The following is a 12,306-nucleotide window of genomic DNA, read 5'->3' on the forward strand; positions in this document are numbered from 1 at the left end:
TTTTTTCTGGGAATTGAACTCAGGACCTCTGGAAGAGCAGTCGGTGCTCTTAACCTCTGAGCCATCTCTTCAGTCCCCCCTGGCTGCTCCCCCAGAGCTTTTGATTACAGGCATGTGCCATTGCACCCTTTATTCATGTCGATTCTGGGGCTAGCAACTGAGGTCCTCATGCTCGGGCAGCAAGCAGTTTATTCACTGGGCTATGTCAGCCCTTCACTTTGTTTTCTGAGCAAACCAGCAAGTCCTGGGATTCTGCCGTGTCCACCTCCCCAGAGTTGGGATTACAGGCCCCTGGCCTAGCTTTTCACTAGAGTGGAGTCTGCACTTGGGTCCACTTGGGTCTTCATTGACTGCCATCTTCCAAGTCCTTTATGTATTTTGGACATGAAGTCTTGCTGCCCGGGTACTGGCTATGTAGCCCAAGATGATCCCAAGTCAGAGTAATACTGACTGAGTCGCCCATGTGATTGAATTACAGACGTTTCATTATGCCTGTCATACCCAATGTTAACTTATGAGGCTTGGGCGGGGGTGGGGGCGTGTGGAGACAAAGTTTCTCTGTGTAACACTGGCCATCCTTGAACTTGATCTGTAGACTAGTACTCACGGTTCCACCTGCCTCAGCCTCCAGAGTTCTGGGATTAAAAGCGTGTGCCACCAATGGCTGGCAAGAATGGGGATTTTGCTTGTTTTGTTCATTTCTGTATCCTCCAGCACCTAGATAGGTCTAGCCTATAATGAGTACCCAGGTATTTACCAATACTTAGTAAATATTAAGAAGGAACAATTCAACCAATTAAAAAAATTACTTTGTTTCAATCACCCTCTTTATTTTTGAAACAGTCTCACTATGCAGCCAAAGTTGGTCTGGTGCTCAGATCTGCCGGCCTCTACCTCCCAACACTGGGGTAAAGGCATGACTACATGACTACACTTCCAGCCCTCTGTCTCTGTCTCTGTCTCTGTCTCTGTCTCTGTCTCTCTCTCTCTGTCTCTCTCTCTCTCTCCTCTTTATTTCCTCTCCCCCTTACTGCTCTCTCTCTGTGTATGTGTAGATCAGAGGACAACTGGTGGGAATTAGTTTTCTCTTTCCACCATGTGGGAATCAGGAATCAAATTCAAGTTTTCAGGCTTGGCAGCAAGTGCCACTGAGCCATCTTCCTGTCCTAGAATGTACATTTTAACTATATGCTCTATCCTAATTAAGGTCCACACCAGGAAAAGCAATGGAGTGCAACTCACAAGATTTATACAAGGAGTCCAACAGGTGCAGAGAGGGAAGAGGGCTTACTTCCCTGAGATCATGTTGCATGACATCTGGAAATCCTGACCCAGCATGGTGGTAGAACAGGATTTTAATCTTAGCACTATGGAGGTAGAAGCAGGAGAATCTCTGACTTCTGAGTTCAAAGGCAACCTGGTCTACATAAGGAGTCTCAGGAGAGCCAGGTCTATATACAGAGATACCGTCTCAAGAACAAACAAAACAAAACAAAAACACACCAAAAACAATTCCAAAATCCTGCATGCACCCCAGCCCAATGCTTTGTTTGTTTGTTTGTTTGTTTTTGTTTGTTTTGGACACATCGCATCTTACTTAGAATGTTAGCCAGCTTGCAGAAGTGGCAGTTCGTAGAGAGGCTGAGGAACAGAGACAGTCTGTTATGGTAAGCTGTATTCCCGCCCAAAGGAGGTACTTGTTCCAGGCTCTAGAGAGGTGACATTAATGTGACTTTAGATTCCACAGAGCCCAGGAGGAAAGAGGAATAGAAATCTGATCTCAGCCAGGCAGTCCCATTCTGACCCTGCCCTGTACTCAGTTTGAGAACTCCTTTGGGTTTCAGTTTCTCTGACAGAGGGCGGTAAAGCCCCTCCTTAGCATCTAAGTACTGTGACAGCTAATCTGGATCTTAAAAAGAGAGCAACCTTGGACCACCTTGGCCAACAATACAAAGGGAGGACCCCCAAACGTCTACAATGCAACCCTTAACACCTAAGGCTTAGGAAACATTGGAAGAAGGAGCAGGAAGATTGTTAAAGCCAGAGATGCTTCATTCATGAACAAGGTCTGCATAATAACACAAGGCACGCCAACAGGGATGAGGGGACTTGCATGAGGCCCCACCTCTTGATGAGCTACTGGCAAACTGTGGCTGCTGAGAGGAGGAGCATCAGTTTTCTCTAGAGACAAACATACTGACAGGTTATCCCAAGGGGTCAGCCCTGAGCACATGTGTGTAAGTGCAACACTAAACGGGCTCTGTAGGGTGTGTGTGTGTGTGTGTGTGTGTGTGTGTGTGTGTGTGTCCACATGCAATGATAATTATAGAAGAGATCATGAGTTTGAGAGGGAGTGATGGGGCATGGGAGGATTTGGAGTAGGAAGGGTGTTGGGAATCATACCACATATGAAATTCTCAAAAACATTAACTTAAAAAGCAACCTTTCTTGTCAAATACGGAGTTTTGTTCTTGTTATTTTGTTTTGCGTGACTTTGAGGTTTTAGAAGAGGATCTCTTTCCGGTTGCCCACATTTGACTCAAACTCACTGTGTAATGATGACCTTGAACCTCTCATCCTCCTGCCTCCCTCTCCTAAATTCTGGGGTTATAGTTATTCACTATGCTGGGAATAAACCTATGGCCTCCTGCATGCCAAGCAGGTATTCTACAAACTGAGCATATCTCCAGTTCTCCCTCATGCTGCTATTGAGATGGAAAAGCTGACACAGGGAGGAGCCAGATACTTAGCTTGAAGTTTTATAACAAGACCCAGTTCTGCTGATAGTCCAACCTTATCTGTTATTGCTGTGTGCATTCCTTGTATTTCAGCCAAGCTGAACAAGTTACTAGTCTTGGGACACACTATTCCTTCCCACTGCCTGAATGCTGGTCTTTGGTCCCAGTTTTTATCTTCAGATCTGAAGGCTGTTTGAAGGAGTCCACAAATACCCAGATAAAGAAATAATAGGTATTTATTTGGGGAACACTCACACAATGATGGTGAATAACTGCGTGACCCTTCCTGCTCCTGAAGATGCAGCCTCTGCCCTTCAGGGTGCTCCCACCACAACCCAGGAGAAAGAGCCATCCTCTCCTCTTCCTTAGGAGGGGTCACGTCTGTACACAGTAAAGTCACACCTTAAGATGTGGCCGCCACCCCAAGTCCATTGGCAGAACAAGATGCCACTACACAGATCCCTCTGCCCTCCCTCCTCAGAGATCCCCATTCCTGACTTTTTCCTACTGTGAAAGTAACTGCGGTATACTCTTTTTTATGCTGTGTTATTATTGGCACGTATGAAACTTCTGAGAGATAAAGAACACATCTGTTTCACCACTGCTTGGCTCTATCTCTCCATTTGTGAGAACACTGCAAAAGTTCTGCACATAGGAAGTAAATTAAAAAGGAGTAATTGGGCCGGGCGTTGGTGGCGCACGCCTTTAATCCCAGCACTCGGGAGACAGAAGCAGGGGGATCTCTGTGAGTTCGAGGCCAGCCTGGTCTCCAGAGTGAGTGCCAGGATAGATAGGCTCCAAAGCTACAGAGAAACCCTGTCTCGAAGACCCCCCCCCAAAAAAAAGGAGTAATTGGGAGTTGAGACAGTGGTGGTGTACATCTCTAATCCCAGAACTCGGGAGACAGAGGCAGGCAGATCTCTGAGTTCAAGGTTAGCCTGGTCTACAGAGCTAGTACAAGGACAGGCAGGACTACACAGAGAAACCCTGTCTCAAAAAACAAAACACACCTGGGATTGACATGTAAAATAATTTTCATTCTAATACAAAAAGTTATAAAAAAACACAAACAAAAAAAGGAATAATTGGGCCAGGGAGATGGATAAGCTAGTAAAATGTGCTGCCAAGTCTGACCAACGCAGGCTTAAATTTGACTCCCAGGATCCACAGGGTGGAAGAAGAGAACTCACTCCTGCAAGTTGTCGTCTGACCTCCACAAGCATGCTGTAACATGTACACACACCCTCCAAAATAAATAATATGCAAACAAATGTAATTTAGAAATTCAAAACTAATCGGAGGCTGGAGAGATAGCTCAGGAGCGAGGAGTGCTGCTCATCCAGAGGACCAGAGTTTGGTTCTCAGGATTCACATCAGACAATTTACAATTGCCTGCAACTCCAGCTCCCAGGGATCTGAACACAAATGCACACAGGTACACATCAATAATAGTAAAAGTAGGGCTGGAGGGATGGCTCAGAGGTTAAGCTCACTGGCTGCTCTTCCAGAGTCCTGAGTTCAATTCCCAGCAACCACATGGTAGCTCACAACCATCTGTCATGAGATTTGGTGTCTTCTCCTAGTGTGTAGGTATACATGCCAGAACACTGTAAACATATAAATAAATAAAATCTTTAAAAAATAGTAGTGAAAGTAAATGTTAACAACTAAGTAGGGCATTTATATACAAATGCACACATAGTTAATTTTTAGTCTGATTCTAAGGTTTGCAGACTCCCAGACTCCATTTACAGCTTCACTCAAGTTCTAGTACATTAAGCTAAGGACCTATGGCTTCTGGTTAAGAGGCACAAAGTCCAACTACTCTATGTAGTCTAGGGATACATTCAACCACTCATCAATTCAACAATGTGGTGAGTGCTTGCAGCACTAACACTGGGGAGAGGGGGTTCATTTTTGTTTGTTTGTTTTTTTGTTTTTTGAGACAGGGTTTCTCTGTGAAGCTTTGGAGCCTATCTATCCTGGCACTCGCTCTGGAGACCAGGCTGGCCTCGAACTCAAAGAGATCCGCCTGCCTCTGCCTCCTGAGTGCTGAGATTAAAGGCATGTGCCACCAACACCTGCCACTGGACATTCTTAATCAGCTATTGTTTCAGGACTATTGGCCACAGGGCTGGTGGTGCAAGATGACCAAACACGTCCAGTGACATTGTGGGAGGAAAGTGTCAGGTGCTTTAGGCCCTAGGGAGTCTACTTGGATCCACCTTGAACAGCATTCTGCCAGGTCCAGGCCATGCCTGGTAGTTCCACAGAGCCTGGACAGTGAAGTGAAATGGGCAGCTGCTCCAGCACGTGGTCAGCACCCCAGTGTTCCCAGGTACCCCAAAGATAAACAATGCCCCTTAGGTCAGCGGGAAGTAGTCTTGAGAACATGGCATCATCATCATTCCTTCCTCACCTGCTACCCCTTCCTAATGCCTGACCTCTTTATAATAAAAGGGAGGAATGCTAGTATTCAGGTATCTGACAGGATACACCCTCAGCTGCAGCCACTAAGAGCACCACCTGTGCAATTCACTATGCTCTCTTTTAAAAAGGGTCCTGCCCATCTCACTCCTCCCCCCCCTCTAACTCCCCTCCCTCCTCCCTTCCCCTCACCCCCATCTTTCTCGCCCTCCCACCCTCTCTCCCTTTCTCTCGCTCCACTCTTGTCCCCAGGGACCAGTCTCTGCCCCTCTCTCTGCCCCTTTCTGCCCCTTCTCTCTCCTCTTCTAATAAACCTGCCATGTGAGTCCTGTTGCATGGAATGGCTTCTCTTCATGGCATTTTGAAAATTAAAACAGGAGGAGTTCTGAGTTCAAGGCTAGCCTGATCTACATAGTGAGTTCCAGGACAGCCAGGCTTACACAGAGGCCACACATTTTTTATTCATTTATGTCAACCTGACACAAATTAGGGCCATCTCAGAAGAGGGAACCTCAATTGAGAAAATGTCCCAATCAGATTGGCCTGTAAGCAAGCCTGTGGGTATCTGCTTGATTAAAGGTTGATTTGGAAGGGTCATATTCTCACAGTCTCATAACCTTAACTGAGAATTGCCTACATAAGATCTGGCTGTAGGCAGACCTGTAGAGTGTCTTCTTAATTAGTGACTGATGGAGCGGGGACCAGCCCATTGTGGGTGAGGACACCCCTGGGCTGGTAGTCTTAGATTCTATTAAAATAAAACAAAATAAAAAGGCAGGAGGAGCAAGACAGTAAGCAGCCCTTCTCCATGGTCTCTGCATCAGCTCCTGCCTCCAAGTTCCTGCCTTGCTTGAGTTCCTGCCTTAGTTTCCCTCAATGGACTGTGTGACTCGGGATATGAAAGCCAAATAAACCCTTTCCTCCCAAGTTGCTTTTGGTCAAGGTGTTTCATTACAGCAGTAGTTAAGCCTAACTAAGAAAGAAATCAGTACTAGGCACTGGGGATTTTCTGTGACAGACCTGATCATATGCTTTTTTGGAGGCCTGTGGAATAACTTTGGCACACGGGGCTAGAAAAGCCATTGGGTGTTCAGAGCTGGGTGAGCAGTTCTGTAGGAGCTTGGAAGATAAGATTTTGAGAGAAATACAGATGATGGAGACGTGGCTTATGAAGTTCCAGAGGGAAGTTTGAGAGTCACTTAAAGACTCTATTGGAGCCATTGCATATTTTGAATTAAGACTCTGTGGTGTCTGGTCAGCTGGTACTGAAGAATTGACTGATTAACAAGACACCAAAGCCTCTAAGGTGAAAACATTGCTTTCCTCTGACAATTGATGCAGGTCAGCTGGAACTGAGAGATTAGTGAGAAAAGCCCAGCTCAGAGGGGAAATCTTCTGGAAAGTGTTTCAGGTCAGTGCAAGGGTTTGAGGAGGGGCCTAGGTTATACTTTATGCTGGCAGCTGAACTTGGTTACTTGTAAGAATCTCTCAGGTAGTGATTTTGAAGGCTTGAAGGGGCCATGGAGAGCGAGCAGCTGAGGCTTGGGCACTGTGAGAGGCCAGGAAAGGTCATCGGTGAAGGTACAGACAAAGGGACAGTTGAAGGCCAGGACTGAAGGGGTCATGAAGAGAAATTCTGCTCGGTCCCAGGAAGAGGGCCTAAGAGAGGCTATTGGTGAAAGTGCAACCTACTTGCAGCAAGAAACTCCAGCATTCTGGAGATGCCAGTCCATAGGATAGTCACCAAGGACAGCAGCAGTTATGTATGTAGTAGAGCTGGCCTGAGCCTACAAGACAAGCTATGTGTTCTGTGGCAGACCATTAGAAGAAACCCGGAACATTGTGAGTGAGTCCCAGAAGTCTGATTTTGCTTTTTCAGATTGTGACTGTGCCCTGGTTCTACCTTCTTGGAATGAGGAAGTTTGTAATTTATTTTACAGGAGCCCACAGTTGAGAGACTGTGAACTTTTAAAGAGATTTTGAAGTTTTATAGAGGCTAGATTTTTAGAGACTGTCTTTTTGTTTGTTTTGTTTTGTTTTTGTTTTTTGAGTCAGGGTTTCTCTGTGTAGCCTTGGCTGCCCTGGAACTGACTCTGTCGACCAGGCTGGCCTTGAACTCACAGAGATCCACCTGCTTCTGCTTCCCAAGTGTTAGGTTTAAAGGTGTGTGCCAGCATGGCCTGGTAAGACTAATTTTTTTATTAATTTAATTTTTACATTCCAATCCCATTTTCCCCTCCTTCCTCTCCTCCTGCTCACCCCTCTCCCCTTCCTCCCATCTGTTCCTTGGAGAGGGTACGGCCTCCACTAGGAAGTCTACTAAGTCTGTCCCATCTTCTCATTGAGGCAGCACCAAGGCACCTCTCCACCCCCATACCCCTGTGTCTAGGCTGGACATCTAGGTTGTTTCCAAGATCTTGCTATTACAAATAATGTTGTTATGAACATAGTTGAGCAAATGTCCTTGTGCCTCCCTTGGGTATATGCCCAACAGTGGTATTGCAGGGTTTTGAGGTAAGTTGATCCCTAATTTTCTGAGAAATCACCATACTGATTTCCACAGTGGCTGTACAAGTTGGCGCTCCCACCAGCAATGGAGGAGTGTTCTCCTTTCTCCACATCCTCTCCAGCTTAAGCTGTCATTGTGTTTTTGATCTTAGCCATTCTGATCAGTGTAAGATGGAATCTCAGAGTGGTTTTGATTTGCATTTCCCTGATGACTAAGGATGCTGAGCAATTCCTTAAGTGTCTTTCTGCCATTTGAGATTGTTCTGTTGAGAATTCTGTTTATCTGTACCCCATTTCTTTCCAAGACAGGGTTTCTCAGTGTAGCTTTGGAGAGCCTATCCTGGTACTCGCTCTATAGTCCAGGCTGGCCTCAAACAGAGATCCTTCTGCCTCTGCCTCCTGAGTGCTGGGATTAAAGGCATGCACCATCAACACCCAACACGGACCCCATTTTTAATTGGATTATTTGGTAGTTCAATTTCTAGTTTCTTGAGTTCTTTGTATATTTTGGAGATCAGCCTTCTGTCAGATATGGGGTTGGTGAAGATCTCTTCCCATTCTGTAAGGAGCCATTTTGTCTTGTTGACTGCGTTCTTTGCTTTACAGAAGCTTCTCAGTTTCAGGGGGTTCCATTTATTAATTGTTGCTCTCAGTGTCTGTGCTACTGGTGTTCTATTTAGGAAGTGATCTCCTGTACCTATGCTTTCAAGTGTATTTCCCACTTTCTTTTGGGTCCCAGCCCCCACGGGGTCTCTAGTTGCTTGTCAGCCAATAATCACAGGTGCATCCTGTGTTCTAGTCCTGGCTTACAGCCCCGGCCTCACCCCACTACACCTAGGAAAACACGAGCTCTTCCTCCACGTGCTCTTACATCTGAGGCATTTCAACTGTGCTGTAAGTGTATATAAGGCTGCTCTCTCCCTGGAATAAAGGAGATGAATAAAGTTGGATAGATGCACATAGCACAAGCGACCGGACATTTCGGCTTTTAAATAAATCTCCAGTCTTTCCCCCAATACTCGGACTTTGTCCTGGCACAGACGTCACAACTTTCTCTTCTATGAGGTTCAGTGTGGATGGATTTATATTGAGGTCTTGGGTCCATTTGGACTTGTTTTGTGCCTAGTGATAGATATGGATCTATTTGCATTCTTCTACATGTTGACAGCCAGTTATACCAGGATCATTTGTAAAATATGTTTTCTTTTTTCCATTTTGTATTTTTAGCGTCTTTGTCAAAAATTAGGTGTTTATAGGTGTGTGGATTGATATCGGGGTCTTTGGACATTGGTCCACCTGTCTGTTTTTATGCCTATACCAAGCTATTTTCATTACCATTGCTCTATAATACAGCTTGAAGTCAGGGATGGTGATGTCCCCAGATTATCCTTTATTGTACAGGATTATTTTGGCTATCCTGGTTTTTTTGTTTTTCCATATGAAGTTAAGTATTATTCTTTCCAGGTCTGTGAAAAATTGTGCTGGGATTTTGATGGGGATTGCATTGAATCTGTTGATTGCTTTTGGCAAGATTGCCATTTTTGACTATGTTGATCCTACCTATCCAAGAGCATGGAAGATCTTTCCATTTTCTGATATCTTCTTTAATTTCTTTCTTTAAAGGCTTGAAGTTCTTGTCAAATAGGTCTTTCACTTGTTTGACTAGAGTTACCCCAAAATATTTTGTTATTTGTGGCTATTGTAAAGGGTGATGTTTCTCTGATTTCTTTCTCACTCTGTTTATCATTTGTATATAGGAGGGCTACTGATTTTTTTGAGTTAATCTTGTATTCTAAAAGCCTGCATTTTTAAAGTGTTTGAGTTTGTAAAGACTGTGAGCTTGTGAGGCTTTTAGCCAGGCAGTGGTAGCATAGCCTTTAATCCCAGCCCTTGGGAGGCAGAGGCAGGCAGATCTCCCAGTTTGAGGCCAAGTTGGTCTACAGAGTGAGTTCCACGACAACCAGAGCTACACAGAGAAACCCTGTCTCAAAAATCCCTGCCCCCAATAAATAAAAACCTGTGAGAATTCTAAGTTTCCAATGTTCTTTTTTTTGGGGGGGGCAGGGTTTCTCTGTGTAGCTTTGTAGACCAGGTTGGCCTCAAACTCACAGAGAGCCACCTGCCTCTACCTCCCGAGTGCTGGGATTACAGGCATTCACCACCACTGCCCAGCTCAGTATGTTTTATATTGTTTTATTTATTAATATGAGAGATTGTGAATGAACAAAAATGGAAAGGTTATTGTTAAATAGTGTTTTATTGGTGTGTCAAGTGGACAAAGGGTCAATTGTTCTGGCTAGTTTTATGTCAACTTGACACAAGCTAAAGTCATCTGAGAGGAAGAAACCTCAATTGAGAAAATGTCTGTCAGAGCGGGCTTTAGGCAAGCCTGTTGGGCATTTTCTTAACTTATTGATGGTGGAGGGCCCAGCTTATTGTGGATGGGGACATTTCTGGGCTGGCAGTCCTCGATTCTATTAGAAAGCAAACAAACTAAAAGGCAGACTGAGTAAGCCATGATGAGCAAGCCAGTAAGCGGAACTTCTCCATAGCCTCTGCATGCTTGAGTTCCAGCTGTTTGATATGCAAGCGTGAGTGAAATAAGCCCTTTCCAAGACTTGCTTTTGGTCATGGTGTTCTACCACAGCGATAGAAAGAACATGAAGGCTTGAGGCCTCACGGGCTAGCAAGGACCAGCCTGAGATGTTCTCTATCTGTACCCGATCCCAGCTCCCATCCCACAAAGATGAGATACAGGCTGAAGCTTCTTGCCCTTCTTGCCATCCTGCCGACGGTATGGGAAGAGCTCTGGGCTGACCCCACCTCTCAGGCCTCAGGCCTTCCCACCCATGACCTCCAGGCCTGCTCCCTGTGTGTTTGACTAGAGGGAAGGGATTGCTGAACCTGCTGGGTGAGTCCAGTGAGTCATGGACAACACTGGTGGGCAGAAGGGCAAGCAGGCAGACTGAGCCACAGCACTGCGCCATGGCTCTGACCGTGTGTGTGAGACGCCTAACAGAGCTGCCAGGCATCCATGACCGACAAGTGAAGCTCTGCTTCCGTGGTGAGATTTGCATGGATGGGGACTTTTAGAGCTGGGGGTTTCTGGATTCTTCATTCCCTCCAACTTAAATCCTTGCCAGCTCTATAACCCGTCTCCCTTCTCCCTGGCTTCTACTTGTTTCCTTATCTCCCACCTTTAAGTTTGAGTGGGGAAGTCGGCAGTGGGTCATGGGTTGGGGAGGTAAATGATTTGTGTGTGTGGAGGGCCTGATAAAAGCTTCATTTTTGAGCAGGCTTTACCCAGAAAACAAGGAAAATTCATTGTGGCCGAGAAGCAGATGTTGGTGAGGTCAGTATAGCTGGTTCCCAGCTGAAAAGAAGTCAGTATTTTCCTTTTGGGGTCCATGCTGGGGCAGAAGGGCTCATTCCTGGGCCTGGAAGGTATGGTCTCCAGAAATGGTGTGCGTCTCAGGTTTGAGACGTTAGCCCTGGTTTAAGACCCCAGTCTCAAAACTAGTGGGATTAGTGCTTGATTGGCAAGGAGTCCCAGATGAGCCCTAGACTGAAGTCAACCCCATGTTGGAGGGGTTTGTTCTGGGCTTAGGAGATTACTCTTAGGTGTGGCCTCACATTTGAACAGTTGGGAATAGACTCTGTGAGGGTCAGCCTAGCATCCAGTTACGAGCGTCTTCCTGTCTCCTCAGATGTTTCGTTGGCCCCACTATGGATCTCCACTGGCTGGAGAGAGTCTGACTGTACAGGTGGTCAACTGTAGCCGTGTGTTCAGCCCCAGGTGAGTAGAACTGGAGGAAGCCAGGAAGTGGCTTAGTGTCAACTACCTGCCCCACTCTTCTGCTCTATGCCTTTCTTCTAGGTCCCTGGGGACCCTGGTGATTTCCCTGCAGCAGTTACAGAGTTCTGGGCACTTGGTGCTGAGGGAAGCCCTAGTGGATGAGAAACTCCGAGTGTCCCCGGTAAGTGCCACCAGCCAACTGTCAGCAAGTCTGAGACTTCCTCCAAACAGATGGTTCCATTTAACTGAGGGGAAAAGTTGAGCCAGACAGGAGTGGCAACAAGCACCCGGCCCCAACTTAGGCTCCCTTTCTTACAGCCCCTGCCTGAGTCCTACACAGGCCAGAATCAGGCTATTTCTGAGTCACAAGGGGGTGTGGTGAGTGTACCATTGCTCCTTGGATCTGGGGTAGGCTCACTTCTTTTCTTACAGGTGACAATGATGAACCTGGTAGGATTTTCCTGGAAGGTTGCACACCTTTAAAAGAGGTGGACCTGGCTTCAAATCTCCGTTCCCCCTGGAGAACCTAGTAGAGTTCAGCATCTCCAAGCTGTTTCCCCATTTACGTAATGGAGAATCAGACTTTTTTTTTTTTTTTTCCATTCAATCATTGGTTAAGTTCAAGGATGATATTGAGCAATAGGGATTCAGTGATAAGCAAAACCAAATAAAGATTTGCTTTATTGAAGCTCACTAGCTGAACCAAGGGGGCCCAACACTAAGCAAGCATCCACACAGGTAGAGGTAGTCTTGCTGCTGGTGAATGCTGCAGGGCTGGTAAGAGTCTATGAGCGTGGATAACCAGTCTGACCTAGATGAGGAAGTCAGAAGAGTTCC

At 46.0% G+C, this 12,306-nt stretch overlaps 1 protein-coding gene across 2 annotated transcripts in view; it reads left to right on the forward strand.

Annotated features, from left to right (window-relative positions):
• Positions 1 to 9,369: 9,369 nt before the first annotated feature.
• Fer1l4 (fer-1-like protein 4) overlaps positions 9,370 to 12,306 on the forward strand; it is a 37,425-nt gene continuing 34,488 nt past the window's right edge. The window contains exons 1-4 of one of the 2 annotated variants that reach the window (XM_035446750.1): positions 9,370 to 10,737; positions 10,970 to 11,025; positions 11,381 to 11,469; positions 11,551 to 11,650. In XM_035446750.1, coding sequence (XP_035302641.1) covers positions 10,659 to 10,737; positions 10,970 to 11,025; positions 11,381 to 11,469; positions 11,551 to 11,650 — 324 coding nt within the window. In that variant the 5' untranslated portion in view covers positions 9,370 to 10,658. The remainder of the gene's footprint in view (positions 10,738 to 10,969; positions 11,026 to 11,380; positions 11,470 to 11,550; positions 11,651 to 12,306) is intronic. The other variant, XM_027421347.2, reaches the window with a different exon arrangement.

The sequence above is a fragment of the Cricetulus griseus genome, chromosome 6, assembly GCF_003668045.3.
Source record: "Cricetulus griseus strain 17A/GY chromosome 6, alternate assembly CriGri-PICRH-1.0, whole genome shotgun sequence".
Classification (NCBI taxonomy): domain Eukaryota; kingdom Metazoa; phylum Chordata; class Mammalia; order Rodentia; family Cricetidae; genus Cricetulus; species Cricetulus griseus.